Genomic DNA, 20479 nt, shown 5'->3' on the forward strand with positions numbered 1-20479 from the left:
TTTAGAGAAGGGCCTTCTTGATTTAAATCAAACTCCCATGTAGAGCCCATGAGTATGACCTCAATTCACTTACTTGGAATTGTTTATTGCACTCACTTCGATACTTGCTAGATTACGTGGTTATCAAGAACACGAAGAAGATTGAATACTGGCGGTGGGAAGAGCTGGCTTGGGGATGTTTGGTTGTGGCAACTAACTATGCCTTTAAAAGAGCGTGGCCTTAGGCAAGACTTTCTCGACAAAGATAAAAGGGATGCTAGGATATAAAAAACCGTTTATTACTTGTGGTGCTAGATGTTAGTTTGAGATATGCTGAATGGAGAGTCGTATTTGTTGGGCTACTTACGAGCGATCAACTCCAAACACCACTCAGCAGGAAAAACGAAACTTGATGCTCGAAAATTCATCTCGTTTGACCAGGTCTTAACTCTGAAACTGATAAACAAATGAATCACATATTTTGACTTGTTAAGCAGGTTTTACTCAGGAACATGGTACGTTATTAATACTCGTATAGCTAATAAGACGAGCAGTGCCTGCAGGCCTCAAAATTCTATTGGTTGGTGCGATTTTGTTACTTCGCTATAGGCGGCCAGACTGTGGCTTTGTAGAACGTATCCTTCTAAAATTTAGCTGTAATTTATAAGGCTTGAATTTTAATCTTTCATGGGTGCTTGGATGAATGTATGAAAATATAAGGCTTGAATGTTAATCTTTCATGAAAGGATATAAATAGAACATTTACTCTTGCCTAAATCAACCTACAGATTAAAGGGGTTGGAAGACAAAATTCAACACCCTCTATTTACATTCGCCTTTCCAAGAAGGTTTTAACCTGTGCCTTGACCTTTGATAGGCATTGTTCGTCAGGTTTTGGAATTTCTATGTATCTGAACACGTCCGTTAATCTTTCTGTGTTTTCTTGTTATGGATGCAAGAGATTCCCACAATAATTGAGCTTCCCACAATACTAAATGGTTTAAAAGAAAATTTCAACATTTCAACATTTCGATAATTACAATTTCCAGTTACTATGTCCAAGAAAATGTCCCAAAGAAATCTTTTCAATGTCAAAATGTATTGATTGTATAGTTTAAAAAAAAGAGAGAGGGCTAGAGTGGCCAAAGATACGAATCAGGTCTTTTATGTGAAAAAAATTTCTGGTTTTTGAGCTTCCGTTACACAATTTCAAGGTCGACTAACACGGTTTTGTAAAAGCGAGTCCGGTTGAACTGTCCGTATGGACATTATTTGGCTTAGTAGAAAGAAAAAATCAATGGGTTTCAACTGGAAATAAATGAATGAGCCCATATGTTTGATAATGTATCAAATTGATACATTCTTCGGATGATGAATAACTGGCTATCAAAGGGCGGATTGGTGATTATTGTCTCAATACAGATGTACGTCTTCCTAAACCCAACCTGATATGAAGATCATCTCATAATTTTTATTGGGGTATAACTTGATCAAGGCGATTAAGTGTCGTGGAATGTGTTTACATGAATATGTTTCATGAAATAAATCAATGAAAAGATTTACTAGCCTGCCCGTCTACCGCTGGGTGTGCTCAGCTTTTCAGATTGCGTCTGTAAACTAATCTGGCTTACGTCACTAATCTCTAGAAGGGCTATATAATGAATTTGTGATCCTCGTACTTACCAGAATCCACCGTGACGAACAGCGAAGTTGCAAATTGATTCGAACACAGTCGCGATTTTCCTTGCTAGCAAGATGCAGTGTCAGCTTATTTTCTTGGTATCTTTTGCGTTTTTCACAGCAGAATGTGCTTGGATCTTGCCAAAACTTTTCCCGGTGAGCAATTTGATTCTTGCCCATAATTCTTTATTTACATTGTAAATCTATGATTCTATGATTAACTCGGGTCTGTTTATAGTAGGTCAGCATTTTCGCATTCAATTGGTGCAGTATTGTAATAAAACGGAAGTTTGTATTATACTTGAATATTCGATATGTTTCTCACTGTAAAATTTTTAGAATTCTGCTAGTGTTAAAATTGCCTGTCAATTCCAGTGCTTTTGCTAGCACCTCCTACTAGAGGATGATGGACTCCTGGCTTTAAATTAGGACGACAGATCCTTTTTTCTCCAACATTATTATTGGTTATACGAGAAATAATATTATTAACCTTCCTTTAGCCTTTCGAATTCTTATACAAACAACTAGGCGAAAGACCCACTGAAACTCAGAGTCTAGTACAGTACTTCATCTTTATGCTGCTAAGAAAATATTGGTATAGAACCTTGCTCGTATTGAAAGGGTTTTAAAACGGGCGTGGTCAGAAAATTGGGGTACGCAACTACTCTTGATCCACTCTGCTTTGCCAAAACATTTTTAATAATTTCTAGCTTGATTTCAATTATAGATTTTTGAGACAGATTAAAAGTTATTTGCTTTTCCAATTTGTAACAAAATTTCAATATCTAAATTATAAACAATTAATGTCTGGATTTTATAATGCAAAGCAGTTCTGCAAACACTTAATTTGATAACACCTTAATTTGTTATTTATTATCCCAAGAAAAGAAGCCCTTCCAATTCTCCTTCTTGGATTCTCTTATGCACAAGCACCGTGTTATTTACGGTGTTTATTAGAGGAGGACGTATACTTCCATGTTGGTACGGATAGTAGAGGCGTTTTTATGATGCCAAACATTTATTAGGAAAAATAGGAATAATTTCAATGTAGGTTTCTTGTAAATGAAACAAACTGTAGTATGCATATTTTTCGTCGCGATTAGTTAAGTTAAGATTACAGTGAAATTCTTGCTGATTCGATGGAGGTGTAAACTCATTTTGCAAAGGTTGGGATAATGTTGATTTCGGGCAATCGCTTTTCTATTATCTTGATATTTCCATAGCAGTTGTTTCATTAACCATCTTGGTTTGATATTTCTCTCTCGGCTTTGAAAAGCACCACTTTGTCTAGACCGTTCCTTTTGCTAGCCTATTCACCCTATGACAAGTAAAGATCTTCTTACACTTCGTTATTATCTACGCACCAATTGAGGGATTATTGTATTATTTTCTTTCAGGACTGTCCCGATAATTCAGACTATGATAAATGCAGAATTCATCTTCCCTGTAACCCTAAAGACAAAGATCCTTGTGGCTGCCCTCATGCTTGCTGTGCACCGAGTGAAACAACTGACATTGCGAAGGGCTCTAGTCAAGCTTGGAGACTGCCCAGTGTGATAAATCACACATCCCTTCATGAACCAAGCTACTATTGCTACTTACGAGGGGGATGTGGCTCTCTGTGCGGCGGTTTTTGGCCATTTTCTAATCACATTCAAAAGTGTGGCTGTGGAGTTGGCCTTTCATGCTCCTCCCGAATGGTGCTTGGGTATTATCGCTGTGTTCCATAAAGACGATGGAGATCAAGGAGACTGGCAGAGACAGCTGGTTTTTAGAGGTTATCAGGTGAAGCCTTGAAGAAGTTACTAAAGGATCAGGGATACGTCAAAAAATTCCGCGCAGGACAGATTTCTTTATGAGTTCATCGTAATAGTTTGTCTCGTAAAGTACTCTGTTGATAATACAGAGAGCATTACAAAAGATTCATATTATAGGGTAATTAGAATGTCATTTATTTTTCACTGCGCAAAAATACATTTTAATTGTAGTCTTTATTCAAGTTGTTCCTCTTAATTTAAACTGTAATTGAAGTTTTTTATTTATGAACGTAAAGCTTTGAAATTACGTATAGCAGCAAGAATTGGAATTTCCTCAGTTTTGATTTCGTAGATATTCCTCTGACCATCACAAAAATGAAGCACTGCTGCTAATTGCAAATCTATGACTTGTTACCCAGTGTAAAACTTAACTGAAATGTTGCATGTCCTGTTGGAATGGTTAGAAGCTTTTCTCATCATGAGGGTAGGTTTGATGCAGGATTTGTTTGTAGGCATCGCATTTGTTATCAGATTGTATTTTGCAATTCAAGAATCATTCAAGAGGTTTTTCAGGACTAAGAGCAGAAATAGAGTTTGCTTAATTTCAGCAGTTCCTTTAGAAATATGAAATCAAAAGTACATTTTCGTGACCAGCCCTGTTGTTTGTGAAAAAAGAGCCAAGACCATAACGCTGTAGAGACTTAAAATGTTGTTTAGCAGTGTCGCAGGTTACGTAAATTAAGAAACTGGTCTTTCTTAAAATATGTTTAATTATGACAATCTTATTTTGTAGAATAAAAAGTATATGAAATAGTTGTCGTATGTTGACATCGAAGAAATTCGATTGGTATCTCTGCATCTGACCTTTTTGCGTTGTTCCTAGAGAACAGAATAAGTCTGCGAAAGATAGAAAATCACTGTCTGTGCCCACAAAAGGTTACTGTATGGTGGTTTTGCCACCAATCCAGACAAAGTTATTCAGACTTGGTCTGATCACGGGTTGTTATTCGGCATTTTCAGCTGACAGATTTTCACTTTCATTTGTTGGTTTTTCACATCTTTAAGCATTTCCGTACCCTGATTTGAAAAAGTTGATTCACAGGTGCATGGCAAATGAAAGCAAATTTGTATATCAGCAAAGTGAGTTTCCATATATCAGAGTAGGAAAAATAAGTACCTTATGAGATAATGAAAAATAATGAAAAACTTTAAATAAATTAGTTCCTTATAAGAGAATCCTATAACATTAACAGGTTGCAAAGCTGAGGTATCCAGGCGATTCTTAGCATCCTATTCTGCCAGCCCGATTTCTAGACTAGATACAATGAACACCACCACTTGCATGGTAATTGCCTTTCTCGTATTTTGCGTGCCTTTGTTGTGTAAGTTTTGTTCAGAACTATTCATTTTATATGTTATTTGTGGAAATAGGTTTTAGTGCCATAGATAGGAAAGCAATAGTTGCCCATAAACAACTTTCTACCTCCACTTGAAAATACCAGGTTTTTTATGATCATATGGTAACAATTATTTAATCATGTACTTTGTTAAAGTCAGGTAATATGGTAACAATCATGTAATTTGAAACCGATACGTTGTTACAACAGGGAGGATGGGCGTCCCTGAAGCTAGCCCTGGCTGTGGCTACAAACAAGGTGCTCTATGCGATCTTAACATAAAGAAATATAAACTCCCTAAAGTTTTAATCTGTTTAGTCTTTACCTAGTCATCTATATTTTCATTTCAATCCGAAGCATAAACTGAAGCATAAACTGAAATGTTAATTCAAATCGAAACTCAAAAACGTCTCTCTTTGTGACCCTACCGGTTATCCTTATTGTTATCAAGCTGCGTTCTCCCGAGATCTGAATCCATTGCCACTAAAAACATTAAAATACGTACATCTAAACTTTCGAGTGAATGTCTATAAAATACTAGGCAACAGGGGTCCTAGACATGAACCTTGCGGAACTCCACAAGTAAAGACATCGTGGAATTTCAGTTTAATCGCGCAGTTGAGTTCTATTCCTCGTAGTATTAAGAGGCCATACGATATCACTAAATAGCAGGCTAGTGTCGGGTTTGAAATTCAAGTAATATGATATGAGTCCAGCTGGTCAAACACTGGTTTGTTGAATAGACAAGAGACGACCTGTTGAGATGGCCTGTTGTTCGAGTGTCATATTTGAACCCTGCCTGAAGTCCCCTCCATCTTTTTTACCCCTGCAATAATGAGACAAAGTAGTAGCAATTAAAAATCTGACTGAGTGAGAGTTACGAGATTTGGCCAAAAGAAAACAGTCCAGCAAGTGTGGACGTTACAGGAACAAGCTTGTTTCTGTTAAAAGCACTTTGCTGTATTTTTTTCTTGAATCTGTGAATTTTTCTTGAGGAGCTCCACGATTTTTTCTCAATCAAATCAAATTAAGCACCATTGTCTGGCACAATCTTTCCCGGCTAACCAAATAAGATGTGGAACTTTCATGTCCCAGACCAGTCACTCAATGGACTTTCAGCCTTTTGTTAGGAATCAATTGGTCAACTGGGTCGAAGTCCTTCCTCGGAGCAATGAAAATTATGCCAGCAACAGTGTATTTCTTTTATGGATATTCAGATACCAAGCACTGGTGCCACAAGCCAAGGCCATGAATATTTCTTAGCAATGAATAATTCTGTTTCTTCCTTTTGTTGAACTTTGGCTGCGTTCATTCCATTTTTTCTTTAAAATGATTGCAAACAGACTGAAACAATACAGAACATGGTAATTCGGATGACGTAGCAGCGTGGGCGAGCAAGAATGTAATTCATTCACCTTTCGATTTGTCGAATGGAATAGAACACGTTCAATCCTTGAAAAATCAAATTCGATAATCTGATGATGGCTTTCGACATTCCATTTCTCCTTTTACACGGTCAGATTCTGTCGAATTCGATTGTTGAATTCGACAAAATCTGACGGTGTAAGAGCGGCTTTAGGCTAAAAAACCAACTTTTGAGAATCGCACTAAAAATGCATGCCTATGATTTTATGGAGCACTCGTTATGCGGTACAATGATAGGGCCAAGAGAGGTTGTCGGAGGCCATAGGTACTTCTGAAAGAAAAGGCTTCCTTGCGAGCGGAGCGAGCAGAACGTTTTTAGTAACCATGCCCTTTAGACTTAAGCCCCTCAGCCTAGCAGCCCCCCTCAGCCCCCTTTCTGGCGCCGCCCATGTTATAACAGAAGGGATTTTCTCCTTACCGTTAGACCGTTAGCTAATTTTTTAAACAAAACGGCGAAGAATGCTTTCATGAGAATGAGGTGCAGTTGGGCTACCGTAGATTTTTCTTGGAAAGCACACTTCCTCTGCCTCTGTCTTTTTTTTTATTTACTTTCGAAAGCTTCAAATTCTTTTCGCTTCGATAGTTGATACAGGCAAAAAGCCATAAGGAACAATTTATTGACTATATGTCTTTGAATTTAACTGGCACTGTTTAAGGAGATTTCTTCTGATACCTTGCAGGGGCGGATCCAGAGCAGATTTGAAGGAGGGGCAGTTGGTAGTGGGGGCGCTAAAAAGTTTGCAAAAGTTGGTGACGAGAGTTCGCTGTATACAACAATTTTTGATCCATTTTCGGAATAACAACATAACTTTGAGGCAATCTTTGAAGAAAATTAACCTATCGGTCACAGAAACTATTTCACCTGATTCTCATTCTTCAAAAGGGACGCACAATTTCCAAAAAAGGGGCGCCAGACTTGCTTTAACTCGTTGAGGGAGGGGCAACTGCCCCTAGTAGCCCCCCCCCTCTGAATCCACCACTGATACCTTGGGATATCTAAAAAAACGGCAGTTCCTCTGGGTCGAGACATTGCGATCCTGCCTAGAATTTTTTCTCTGGTAAATGTTAGACCTGTGTGCTTGTATTTTCAACAAGTCATCATGCAGATTCTTGTTCTGGTTGTGGTTATTTCAGCCACTCATGTCAACAGGCAGAGCGTTCTAAGGCCAATTTGTTTTCCCAGGGATTGTGCTGTATGTCAATATTCCATGAAATGTAGAACGAATCTATATAGTACTTATTTGTTGAGGCAGGGGAACAAGCTGTTTGTTGACTGAGATTGTGTGCTTTTCAACTGATTGCGTTGGGAAGTGAATCGTCAGCAAAACATACAAATGAACAGGAGTTCAAACAGACTAATAGTTTCTTTTTCAACTTTAGGTTGTTTTGGTTGCCAGAAAACATTACATCACTACTCTGAGAACCGTTAATTGAAGGTATGCCTCTTTGACTTGTGTTTCATTTGTTGAAAAGATCAGATTTGAGAGCAAATATGTTTGGTGTGAAACAAAACCTGACCAAACAAGTTTCAGCTCTATTATGGCAACAGGTTGAGTTTCAATTGCCACACATCGAGGGGTTAAAAATTTAACTATCATCTTTGAATTTCCGTATGGAAGCACTATTCTGTGATGGAAGTTTATAGCGGCTTGTTGAAAATTATTGAAACATTTTAGATTTCATAAACATATCCCAGTGTGCAGTTTAACACACCGTCATACAGCAGGCCAAGTGCTCCTTTTGATATTAGTTGCTTTTCTCGATAAAGAATCATAGTTGTGATACATTTATTTTGTTTTACCTACCTTGATTTTCGCATATAGTGAAGTTGTTTGTGATAAAACTCAGCTAGTGATCTATTAAACTTGGGTTTTTAACCTGTATGCAATCAACCGACCTCAAACTCACTGATTATGATGATAACCAAACAAAGTAGAGGTCTTATGTTGTTTCTGGTGCGGTGTTGGTGGTGCGAACGTTTACATTCTACATAACTGCTAAAGAAGGACAGTGGCGGCGCCAAGGGGTGGTATGGGGGGGGGGGTAAATTATCCCCCACTATTCTGAAAATATGGTCTACATATTTCTTTTAAAATGGATTAAAAAACGCTGGGTAGGAGTAGATCAAATTTCCTAAGGAAAATTAACTTCGTACAAATCACTGAAACGAGGCAAAAGGGGCGTTGTCCCACTGGCCGCGCCCTACCCTCCCATTCTGTAATAGCTGGCGCCGCCACTGAAGAAGGATATGTACCGGTGGATATTGGAGAATATGCTGTGAAACTGCACTAACCAAGAAGGTTTTTTGGACATGAAACCCCTGTAAGAAAACTAATCCCCAAGTGTGGTAATTAATGAATGATTCATTTATCTTCTTCATAATATAAGAGACAAACGTTTATAACAAATACACGAACTATCGACATAATTTGGGAAACTTAGAAAAGCTTGCAAAGGGGTGATAAACTAATTCTTTTGGGGAATAAAGACCCCATTTCTTGCAGAAGCTATCTTTGGCCATTTTTTTGTCCTTCGAACATTATTGGCTCTCTAGGGCTATCTCCACAACTGTCAGTATTGTGGGTTTCTTAGTAAAATGAAAACTCCTATGTATTTTGTAGTTTCAGAAATATAGAACCTGTGCTATTTCAGAAATTTTTATCATTTTGTTTCTTCCAGTCTATTGAAGTCACACTTCTTTTTATGATGATGCTTCTCAACGGCCTATTTTTCTGCCACTACTTCCAAAAGAATTTGCTAGCGATTAAAAAATTCTCACGCTCTTCCTTCTGTACATAGCCAGCTCGATGCTTAGAATTGGGATCAGTCTGCATCCTTCATAATGACATCTAGCCTGAGGCCATTCATCGAACAGAAATCTCCATTCTGCCAAAATGCACTTAAACCTCTGTACAGCTATGGCATTTGCCTTGCCCGGTTTCTAGATTCACTTGGTGACGGTTCTTCACGAGTATTAAGGATATGCGTATGCTGTGAACAAGAAAGAGAGTTCAGAAACTTAAGATCGTTTTCTGAGAATATTGCGAGCACAGTCTTTCACTGTCTATGGTCTATGCCACGAAGCAAAGCAAACTTGAACTGACCTCTACCATCCAAAGTTCATTTTTTCATATGGAGGAAAGTTATTGTAAAATTGTAGATTTTTTAACCAAATGCTGAAAAGTTGTGGTATGTCAAAACTTTTAGTCTGTAGAATACATAATTTTCAAAGATTGCAAGATGACTGCGGGGGGAAGGCGAATACATGCGTACCAAATTGAATTCGATCCCTACTTCAAATTATCATTATTGTCGTCGGCCATTTTGAAAGAGACCCATGAGCGCAAATGACAATGAAGCGCATGCGTGGCGAAACTAACCCGGGGTGCGTTTACACTATACTTTGTGATCAATGCAGTGTAAACGAAAGTGGGTTCAACCTGGGTTCAGCCCAAGTTAGCGTTAACCCAGGTTAAAATTTGTAGTGTAAAACGGGACTATAAACAAACAAAACCAGGAAGCTTTATCAAAGAATAACGTTTACATGGACATATGAATGTATAAATGATCGGCGGACATAGCAAATCCGAATAGGTAGCAAGTTTTTCTAGATGTCATATTGGCAGGAGACCGTTTCCCGATCCTAGACGATCTGTAGCACGTTAATGCAGTCATAACCTACTCGACATGTATGACACGAAGTTGATTGGATTATCTTATTAAAAAAATGAATACTTTTCTTGATGCATCCCTTACACGCTCCTTTCTGTGTCATTTCCCAAGACCTGGAAACGACCTCTACTCATCAGGACCATCCTTTTCGATAAGGACTTATTTCCAAATTTACTTGGGGGAAGGTAACCAATAGAGTGCAGTCGCCATATATCTGAATCTACCCTCGGTTCAAGGACCTCCCCCCCCCCTTAGCTAACTAATGTGCTCCCCTTGAGCAAAAAAGATCCCTCAATCAATGCCTAAAAATTCATAGAATTCATCATTTTTCGCAGGTCTCCACCATGAAGCGAGTTAATTTTCAAAATCCAGGTCCGTTGACATCTATCTCAGAAGGACAGTCCGGAGAAGATTCGGGATCGCTTGCTAGTGAAGATCTAGGCATGGAATTCGAGCGATCCCGCCCACGTCACCATAGCATCCATGAAATCATAGCAGCAAAAGCAGCTTCAAAGGTCTTCAAAGCAAAAATGTTGGCTGCGAGGAAAACAAAGAGAAGGGACGATGGATTTGTAGAGGTAATTACAAATTCTTGAATTTTCTCAATTAAGAAAAAGGGAATGTTGCATAGATTTGTTGCATAGGTTGCGTACAAACTATCAGAGTTTGTTCTCAGAAAAAGTGGGTTGACTTCAGGTGGTACTAGAATTTGAATTAAAGTCGTAAGTTTGGGTGTGAAATTTTGAAATTTTCCTGATTTGGGAACAAAACGATATTGTAAATTTTTTCAAAATTCTCTATGGTTTGAAAAATATTTGATTACAGCCCATTTCGGCAATTATTTAATGTTTTTTAAAGCTATTTCTTGTATCCGCGTATTTTATGTATACTTTAAGTTATAATGCTGGAATTTTCTCCAATTAATTTTTTTGTCTAGTAAAAAATTATGATGTTGTCTGCATCAAGACTAAAACCAGATGAATACCGAATACAATCCTGTTCTGTGTTGAGTTTTTGCTGATAATGTACATTGATATGTAGTGCTCAGAGTCTCAGCCAAGGCTGGACTTGCTTCGTTATTTCAGAATGAGAAACAAACCGAAAAAATGACTCCGGGTGTGGCGATGAGAATTTGACGACGCCTAAACTAGAATTTCTTTTAATTTGTTCAACTGATTAAAATTTATTTATCAGCATGCCTGCAAATTGCACCAATGGCATCTCATTGCGACATTTTTTCCGGCAACACTGAAACAAGTGGATCTAAAGCTGTTGAAGAAATTGTTCCATTTTGGACTCTCTGCGTTCTCGAATTCACGCCTCCCTGGGCTTCTCGTAACCATTTTTGTTCTTCTTCTTATATCTATCATTATTTGATGCAATGATACTTACCCAAGAAAACTACTAACTTAAGGAAAACATGGGACAGAGCTTTAAATTTTCCAGACAGTGTTTTTGCTGTATATTTAAGTATCCACTCTGTAAAATCTTTGAATGACAATTAATCCGAAGTAGTGGACAAAAGTTCAGTTCAGTTCACGTTCAGTTCAATGTTAATACAGGCTCAGCCACTTGGTAGATTAAGACGAGGATTTTGTCTAGCTTCAACTGAAAATCGTTACAATCACACTTATGCAACCAACTCTTGGTTTTGTCAATCGTGTAGGGACAGTAGCCATGTAGCTAAAACCATGTAAGATATTTAAATGTGCCACAAGTCGACGTTTCTACAGATTGTGTAAGATTTCTAAGACAATGCCACCTGCATATTACCCGTGATATACCTATGATGCAATTTTGCTCGTTTCGTTAATCTCAGCTCGGAATAAAGAAACTAAATGGGTTGCAAATATTTTGAGAAGGCCATTTTGTTTGAAAGCGCCCACTGTATGAAGTGTTGACTAACTATTAAAAGCCCTAAAACCGTACCACATTCATCTATTTGTGGAGTATGAATAGAGTTCTCGATCTGCTTCTTTAGAGAGAGGCATCTAGTCTTTATGATATACCGTTGCTTGCACTGACAACATGTTGCAAAAAGTTTGGCAAATACCGTCAAGGAGAATCTTAATCTTGTAAACATTAGAGGCAAACAGTTCTTTTCTTTGAAAAACAAAGCTGCTTTTTATGAGTTTTCCATTTTGTTTTTTAACCGATACTTGAAGTAGCATAAGGTGAAATAGCACCCTTGAACTTTAGTACCGGTCTTGTTAATCTTAAGGTCTGCATTTCCAAAATTTGGAATGGAAGTTAAAGGATATAAGGTTTGTCCTAAAGAGTTCATTATTTTCATTCTCATCGTCGTTTTACGAACTCAACTTACTTTATTTTCCTATTTCCATTTATTTTCATTATTGTGAACTCCATTATATTATGTACGTTTATAGTAGAAACGAAATTCAATTTTCAATGACTTTCTTAAGGTAAGGCCTTCACAGGGGGGGGGGGGGCAGTAGTTGGGTTATCGGGGCCCAGGCTTCTTTGCTAAAGCTACTGTTCCGACGAGAGTCGTTAGGAGCTATATGTTGGCGAAGCTGATATGTCGTTAGGAGCTATATGTTGGCGAAGATGACTTCACCTTAGCAATTGAACGGCATTGAGTTAACCAGCCTAAGTAATGATTTTCCAATAAACATTGTCGATATCAATATAGACAGTAAGTAGCATCATCACAATCTTATTTAAGATCTTTCAATTACCGTTTGACCGTTTGACGTTTCAATTACCACAGAACTTCGTTAAGATTTTTCAATGAATATAACTAGATCTTCTGCGTATTACTTGGAGTTTAGTGCGCTGGTGAAAATTTTTTAATAAACATTGTGGATATCAATATAGAACAGTAAATGATAAAACTTTCTGATCGTCTCAACCTTCGTTAAAATTTTTCAATTGTCTTAACTGTATTACTCAATCTGATGAGCCAGTTTAGCTTCTAGTTTACTATGCAAAGTAACTCGAGTAACTTTTAAAAAGCGATACATCTTTTATGAAGTTCTAAAATGTGAGGTCATAAAAGTATTTCTTAGAAATGTTTGCCTAACAGAGCCTGTGCGAATTAAGCTTAATCTGTTTGATGTGATGTGAATGAATTAGGGTTTGCTGTTGTTTTGGCTTGGTTCATAAACGTTTGGACCAGGACCAAATTTCAGAGGTTTGATGGAGAAAAAGCCTGCATTCATTTGGTCATATCTCAGCTAATTTGTAACGCTTCTGACTGATTTTACACCTTAGGAAGTGTTCATGTTGTCCAAATTGAAAATTTCTAAAGTTTTGATGACGTCGATATTGATGACGTCATCGTTTAAGAGCTCTAAGGTATAACTAGCACCCAGGCTCCCTGAGAAAAATTCTTCTATATTTTCTTCTAAGAACACCATATTTCTATACATAGCCAGCACTGTATTTTGAAAACCAGAAATTTACTTCCAATCTTTTGGTTACATTAACTCAGGGGCTTTTGCTTAATCAGCATGCTTTGAGGTAGCTGTTTTTTACGCAAAGAGAATTTTGCTGCGTTTTGTATTTTAATGCAATATGATATTAGGCCGGTTGTAATATTATAGTCGCAAAGCATGCCGGTTGCGCAAGCCCCTTTAATCTTGCATTAGTTTGTGATATTATTGAATTTTGCGTGATAGCTACTTGTCATAGCTACCTGGAGAACTGCTTCAAAATTTATAAGGAAACGCAGATAGTATATATGATATATATAAAGTATATTGCTTTTAAGTTGAAGATAACGCGGTATTATTCAGCGTAACTTGCTACAGAGCCCACAATAAAGTGTCTGGGTCTTTATCGGTACTCTAATATTAGATAAAGCCGGCAAAATCTTAGATGAAAGCTATTGATTTGAGCAACATTTTAGCTTTATAGTGTCGAAATCTTTTGTTTTGGTGTCAGCAGTCATTTTCTTGAAAAGTGCCACCATGTTTGCCAGACAGCTTGATCGCAGTCTGGTTTCTGGTGATAAGGCAACTTATCCCATTGTATCTTATTCAGTCTAATTGTTTTATCAGTTTTTATGTGGATTGTGTCCTGTTCGAAAACTATTGATAGCAATAGAAGTCGCCCAGCAAGCAATATCCATGATTTCAATTGGTCTAGTCAAGTCAACGTCATCTAACTTTAAAAATCTGTGATTGAACCAGTGTGTTATCTGACCTTTTTTGGGGAGTTTAATAGATTTAACATGTGATATAGAAGCACATGACAGGCTGAGTGAAGATCTTCTTATTGAATATTCAATGCCTGTCAAAATTACTTGGAACGTCCAGTAATTTGCGTTGCATTTTAATTTCTGTTTCAAAAAAAGTCACTACTTCCAGCCCCCTTCCCTTTAGAACAAGAATCATATAATCAACGCAAATACAGATACTTCCAAATCTTTCACGCCTTTCTATAGTAAACCAATTGGGGGAGGGCAATGGCTGAAAACTGACGTCAGTGTTCCAAGGCTTTTGGTATGTAGCATTCGGTCGATTGTGTTTTCTTTCAAAAATTTTGGTTTCGTTCCGTGTAGAGGCTTGTTTCAGGACGCTAAAACCTGTACAGGGCAATCCTTGATCTTGAGGCCTCATTCCTAAACGAGGCTACCTTTTGGAAATGTTAAGAAAAACGCCAGAGAACGATTATACTCAGATAAGTTAGTCATTCTGTATGGAGGATACTTTTTAAGCTAGGCTTCTTTGTTTTCAAGCACGGCAGTTGGTTGGTTAATGCCCCGGCGGGTCCACTCTCGCTGTCAAATGTAAGCATCCGTGTCTTCAATATCTCTGAGAAAGGGGCTCAGTTTTGTCGTATATCTAGGACCTAGAAAATAGAAAAAAGGGCGTTTAATATGGGAATCTCAATATAGCTTCTAATTTTACTTTGTTTGGCCATATTTCAGCTACTTGATTTCAGGAAAAAGGGTATAGATTTTCTTTGGTTTCAAAGAAAAGGGGAATCAAATTGGAAACAAATGTCAGAGATAAGGGTCAATTTTTTAGACCCTCAGACACGGGTGCTTACACTTGATAATGTGAGAAGACCCACCGGGATTAATGCTCATAACACTATCCTCAACTTTTGCCAATTTCCTACCTGCAAGAAAAGGTTTTTACCCAGGGATTGCTAACAGTGTAAAGCTAACCTCCGATCTTGCTGGCATAAAAAATTACACATTGTATGTAAAAATCTTCACTGTACGCGTATAATTCGAAAAGGCATGGATTTGCTAAACATTATAGAATTTTTGAGTTAAGTTGTGACAGAATTTGAGGATGATTCTTTAGGCCCGCAGCTCTAAACAACGTTTCAATGCCTGCATTCTTTGACTCCAACTACGACACTTGATTTCAACGAATATTGTAAGGAATTTTTGCTTTTTATACTATTTCATCAGAGTAAACCCCTATTTACTGGGCCTTTACGTAACTTGAGCTCCATACCCCTACTTTCAAGTTAGTGGTCTGGGACACAAGCTATCTTTACGTAGATTTCTCGTACAAACTTTGCATTCACATGTCAAGATCTCCTTATTCTTTCATCATTCTAGATTGTTATGACTGAAAAGAAAACACAGTACGCTGCACAAGAATTACACAATAAATATCATTTAAAATGTGATATTTACGCTGGACATATAAGAAATTAGATTTATTTCCTTGTAGATCACCCATGCGGATTATCCTCTGGTCCGAGATGACACTCTTTATTCGCGAGGGAAATCTGCCACCGCAGCCAGTGTACGCAGCAGCAGCGTGAATGTGGACGACTCTTTATCAAGAACAATGAAATACAGCATGGAACCACTTCGTAGATTTCAAGTACGTAACACATTCCTCTAACCTTTGTGTCGCTGAAGGTACAATCCCTGCAGTGGCGGACACTTGGGGGGACGAGGGGGGGCCGACCGCCCCCAATACTTTAGAGGACAGTGGTCTTTTGTTCTAAAACAATGGGAAATGTGACGTCATCTTGTTAAAACAATAGGTTTGCCCCCCCCCCCCAATATTTGATCAAGTATCTGCCCCTGAGTCCCTGGTTAATGCACACTCTTCTAACTTACCAATGCATGCCGTATGATCTGCTCAAACTTTCAGTTTTTGTTTTTCCATTTTGATTATCGAATTTCAATTGAATATGAGGTATCATATGCGCTGCCTATCGCCAAACATGTACAATGCTACCAAAGCTAAATTTCAGGAGCGATCTTTCATGGTGGTCAGTCTTGTAGAAATGTATGGTAAATTCAATTTACTTATCCTATTCAGAAGTCTATCTTCAAAAAGCCTTGTTATTCTCTCGGGGCTTTCCCCTTTTCTAGCTTTCTATTTCTGTGGGCAAACTCTAATCTGGTGAACTGCCGTATGCTGTACCCAAAGCATGGTCTCTAGGCACACAGCTATTCACTCCTGCTTAAGTTTGGTGAATTTGCTCATTTCTTCGTTTCCTCATTGCGTTTATTTTCATTTTATAAATTGTCACAAGGTGGTTTTTTGCTAGGATAAAATCTACACCTCATCCTTGAATTAAAGGAGCTGCTAAAAAGAAGCGAAAACTTGATGACTTCCTTTGAATTTGAATTTATCGAAATGAACTATTAGTTTGCGAAATGAACTTTTAGTTTTGTGATTTATTAAATGTTAGGCCAATGCCTGTTTATTCTTGCTTTTTCACTCGCAACATTTGTACTGCGAAATGGTAACAAAGACTTGAATTTATCACATCATTATCCCAAATTAAACCTTTAATGTCTTAAGAAATGTTATCTAATCTATAAAAAATCGTCCACCATAAACACACTGAAAATTGCCTTAAACTTAGCTCAATCTTCCTTCATCAAAAAAATATATCTTCCTCTCTTTTGCATAATGCATTTAAACAAAAATGTCAGATCTCGGTTTTGTGCTTCCCATTAATGTTAAATTTCACATATTCAAATATTGTGCATCGCAGTAAAAACCACGCTAATGGTTTTTATTGAAATATTTAAGATAGGTTGGTATAAATATTATTGAATTGTTAATTGCTTGCTGGATTAAAAATTTCATTTTTTCTTGCCAACATTGTGAATATTTAATGGTTTTATGAAATCCTTAGTACCAAAAATTTATTGCATTGTTTAGTATTACAATACTATCATTTTTATTTTTGAGTTTGCTTATGCTATTTTCATCATAGAAATACAATGATAAATTTTTCGATAAATAAGCCACAATTGCGTCAAAGACGGTTCTAAATGCAAATTTATACGTAATTGATCTAGACTTTGTAAGAAACTTTGTAAGAAACTTTGTACGAAACTTTGCGTAAAGTTAAAGTAAATCCAGAGCTGTATGAGATTCTAGAACCTCCAGTTCACATAACAGCAATGCTTATTAACAAAAATACCTTTGTTATGAATATTGCCACTATAAATCCTAAATAACCTCTTTACTGAGGCGGAAGGTTCTCAATACTTATTTTCTTAACGTCACATATTTTACCAGCCAGGACATAAAGATGGGCTTCAGACAATGAAACGATCAACATCGTGACTGTACTAGACTTTCCTAATGTACTAGACTTTGTCAATGTTTCAAGAAATTTTCTTGTTTTCTATAAACCAATTAGATGTGCTCATTGAAATGTAATAGGTTTTGGATTTTTAGGTTGATTCAAGGGAATTAGTTATTATTTATTGCCCATACCAGTAATAAGAACTACTTTTCGGTCAATAAGAAATAGTTAAGTGAATATCTAGTGGATATAGAAAGAACTCGCTTGACAGCTTGACAATGTAAAACAAAATATTAATTCAAAACAACGATGACAAGGAAAGCATTGTTATCCAACCTTGTTATATGGCTCATTTAAAGTATCTAGAATCCAGCTTCCTGTCATTTGCGTTTATCTTCAATGGTCCTCTGTGTCTCAATGGAGATGTTTGTTTCAATGGTCCTCTGTGTCACAATCAATAGTCCCAATGAAACTTCAAAATTAGTCATGTCGTTTTTAACAATGTTCTCAATCATGAAGTTATAAAAACGTCTTCGGTGCACCGATAACTGACCATTCTTGACTTAGCATTATACCGGACCGTGTTTCGTACATCCGGACCCAAGTTTCTTACATCCGGGTGCTTTGTTTTTTATAACGTGTCCTTATTTAAAAGAGCAGGGTACGTATAAAGAAAATAATGTGGATGCTCGTATTGAATCGTTTACAATCAGTTTCTTCATTACAATTCTAGATTTTAAGACAGCATTAAAAACACCGGATCTGTGGACATCCCAGTCAACGATATTGAGTCAATTTCATCAAGCAAAACAGTTTGTAGTAAGAATGTAAATATTTCTCTTCTTTTAAGGAACCGGAAGTGAAGCAAATAATCAAAAGTGTCTTCATTGAGCAGCTCAGCGATAAGGACTACACTGCGGACATGTGCCGATTCACGTCAAGGGTTTGTGCTGACATCATCAAAGAGAAGGTTAAGAGGCTCTTCTTGCCTCGTTATAAGTTCATTTGCCTTGTTCACATGGGACAAATCGGACAGCAGAGTATGCGAGTCGCAAGCAGGTGTTCCTGGGATACACGCGTCGACGATTTCGCTGAATACTGCTACATGAACGGCACATTATGGGCGGTTGGTTTGGTGTATGGAATTTACTGCGAATAGCCAGAGTGAGGTATGTTTTCTATATATTTATTTTGTGTTTTTTTTAATTCAAGCAACGAAGAATAACAATATTGAAGGGCAGCTTATTTTCTGGAGAAAGAATTTTCAGAAAACTTTACTAGGTTGTACCAAAATATTTAGACTTATATAAATTAAAGAATTGCAGAAGTAAATTCATCAAATCTTTATGCTATGCTTCGGAAAACGTTGATTTTTCTTTCAAAGTTTTGGTTCATAAGTAACATATGCTTTAATTTCCTCTAGAAGACATCGCTTTTCGTCACATTATAAAAAAATATTCTGGAATTAGTTGCTTTTCCGGCCTGGAAACCAATAATGACTACAAACCTAGTGGCCGGTTGCCTTAGGCAATTGCAAGATTTAAGGTCATGTTTCCACTCAGAAGCAGTTTTAATTAAAAATGAGTTGAGGTTGCCAGGTACTGTTGACAACAGATTATTTTATCCTCAGCTCTTTTGCGACGCACCGACTCGGAAAGCACTTGTCTTTCATAGGTGTTTCATTCATAGGAAATATTTCGAATAATTTAGTCTCTAATATGCTTTGGGTGACAACCTAAGCGTTGTTGATCTGAAAGTATTCTTTCGAAATAAAAGTCATAAATAAAGTAGAACAGTGTCAATTAGAGTACGTCTGTATTTGACCAATGTCTCAAAGCTTTAGGACATTCTTTGTTTTTGCGATGTGATTTAGGTGTTCTGCAAAGTAATCTCAAATTACAAAAAAAAATTAAATTATACTTGTAAAAAAGTTATTTGCATGTGCAAATTGACATTTAAAGCCAAAACCCTGTCCAAAAACTCAGTTAAGCTCCGATACACTGCAAATTTATTTGTTTCATTCAGGGGCGAAGCCAAAAGATTCTTCAGAGGGTAAAGAATTAGTTTTTGCCGACAAAAAGGGTGTGTCTAACACTTTAAGAGTGTGGTCAAAAGATAAACACTCCTAAATGCTGCTTTTGTGCGTTTCTGTTTCAAAGTTAAATTTTAATGCCATATTATGAAAATTCAACTACTACAGAAATGTTAATACGTTACAATTGTTGCAAAAAGTTAACTGGAAGAGTACAAAAATTGTTTTTTGCCCGGAAACATCTTAATGTGCCGGGACTAAAAATTGGAGGAGGATATTGCACCCCGCACCCCCCTTTGGCACTGCACCTGGTTTCATTTATCAGCAGCATTGCTCTTGAGGTTTATCGGAAACTTCAGGAAATTGTTATTTTGAGAGTTGTTGTGTGTACGCGCTTTACATATAACGACTCTTGTTAACATCCATGCCTTTTGGCGGCAAGTGATTTTTTGTTAGAGGATCCTTTCATATATGTTAGATTCTGGATCACTTCTGTCACCCTGTGCATTGGTCGTCCTCGAGGTCACTTTGCTTTAGGCAATTGAAAGTGCAAAATGATATTCATGTGACAGTCCTCTTTGAAGAGTCTAATAAGAGTAATAGATATTTGTCCCTTTGATGAGTAGCATGTCTAGCCCACAATTCCTCTACTTTTTGAAAAGCGGTCCTGGTTTTTGTGCGTTTCTGCTGTTCATTACAGTGGCGTCGTTGACCTTCGAGACCGGGGGTGTGTAGGGTCATCAATAAAAATATTTACCGACGAAGACATAGATGGAGAGGAATTTAGGTGCTATTTCACCTACTGATAGATGGTTTTACTGACAAACTAAGGATTTTGTAGACAAACTGAAGATTTACAAATGAATTCTTGAAGTATTGGGAGGGGGTGTTACAGCCCCTACACCCCCGCTAGCTACGGCCCTGGCTCATTATGTTATGATTTGTGCAGAATTCTAAGTCATTAAAAAATCTCTGACACAGAAAAAAGTCAAATAAAATATCTAGCATTGACACTAAATGATTAAACGCGTCTTCTTTTCGAATAACTG

The 20479-nt window shown here is 37.3% G+C and overlaps 2 protein-coding genes across 3 annotated transcripts; both read left to right on the forward strand.

Annotated features, from left to right (window-relative positions):
* The first annotated feature begins 1647 nt into the window (after positions 1-1647).
* On the forward strand, positions 1648-4270 carry LOC148958425 (uncharacterized). The gene is made up of 2 exons (XM_089112799.1): positions 1648-1815; positions 3057-4270. Exons 1-2 carry the CDS (start codon positions 1735-1737, stop codon positions 3387-3389), a joined length of 414 nt encoding a protein of 137 aa, XP_088968925.1. The 5' UTR covers positions 1648-1734; the 3' UTR covers positions 3390-4270.
* A 2991-nt stretch (positions 4271-7261) lies between these two features.
* On the forward strand, positions 7262-18557 carry LOC135685785 (dynein light chain Tctex-type 5-B). Of its 2 annotated transcripts, XM_065201850.2 has the most exons (4): positions 7262-7674; positions 10246-10488; positions 15568-15723; positions 18249-18557. In XM_065201850.2, the coding sequence occupies exons 2-4, from the start codon at positions 10255-10257 to the stop codon at positions 18555-18557; spliced, it is 699 nt and encodes a 232-aa protein (XP_065057922.2). In that variant the 5' UTR covers positions 7262-7674; positions 10246-10254. The 2 variants fall into 2 exon arrangements, with proteins under 2 accessions (XP_065057922.2, XP_088968924.1); XM_089112798.1 differs by lacking the exons at positions 7262-7674; positions 10246-10488 and adding an exon at positions 11650-12174.
* The last annotated feature ends 1922 nt before the right edge of the window (positions 18558-20479 follow it).

This window comes from Rhopilema esculentum, chromosome 15 (genome assembly GCF_057945365.1).
Source record: "Rhopilema esculentum isolate cy_ngs chromosome 15, ASM5794536v1, whole genome shotgun sequence".
In the NCBI taxonomy this organism is placed as follows: Eukaryota; Metazoa; Cnidaria; class Scyphozoa; order Rhizostomeae; family Rhizostomatidae; genus Rhopilema; species Rhopilema esculentum.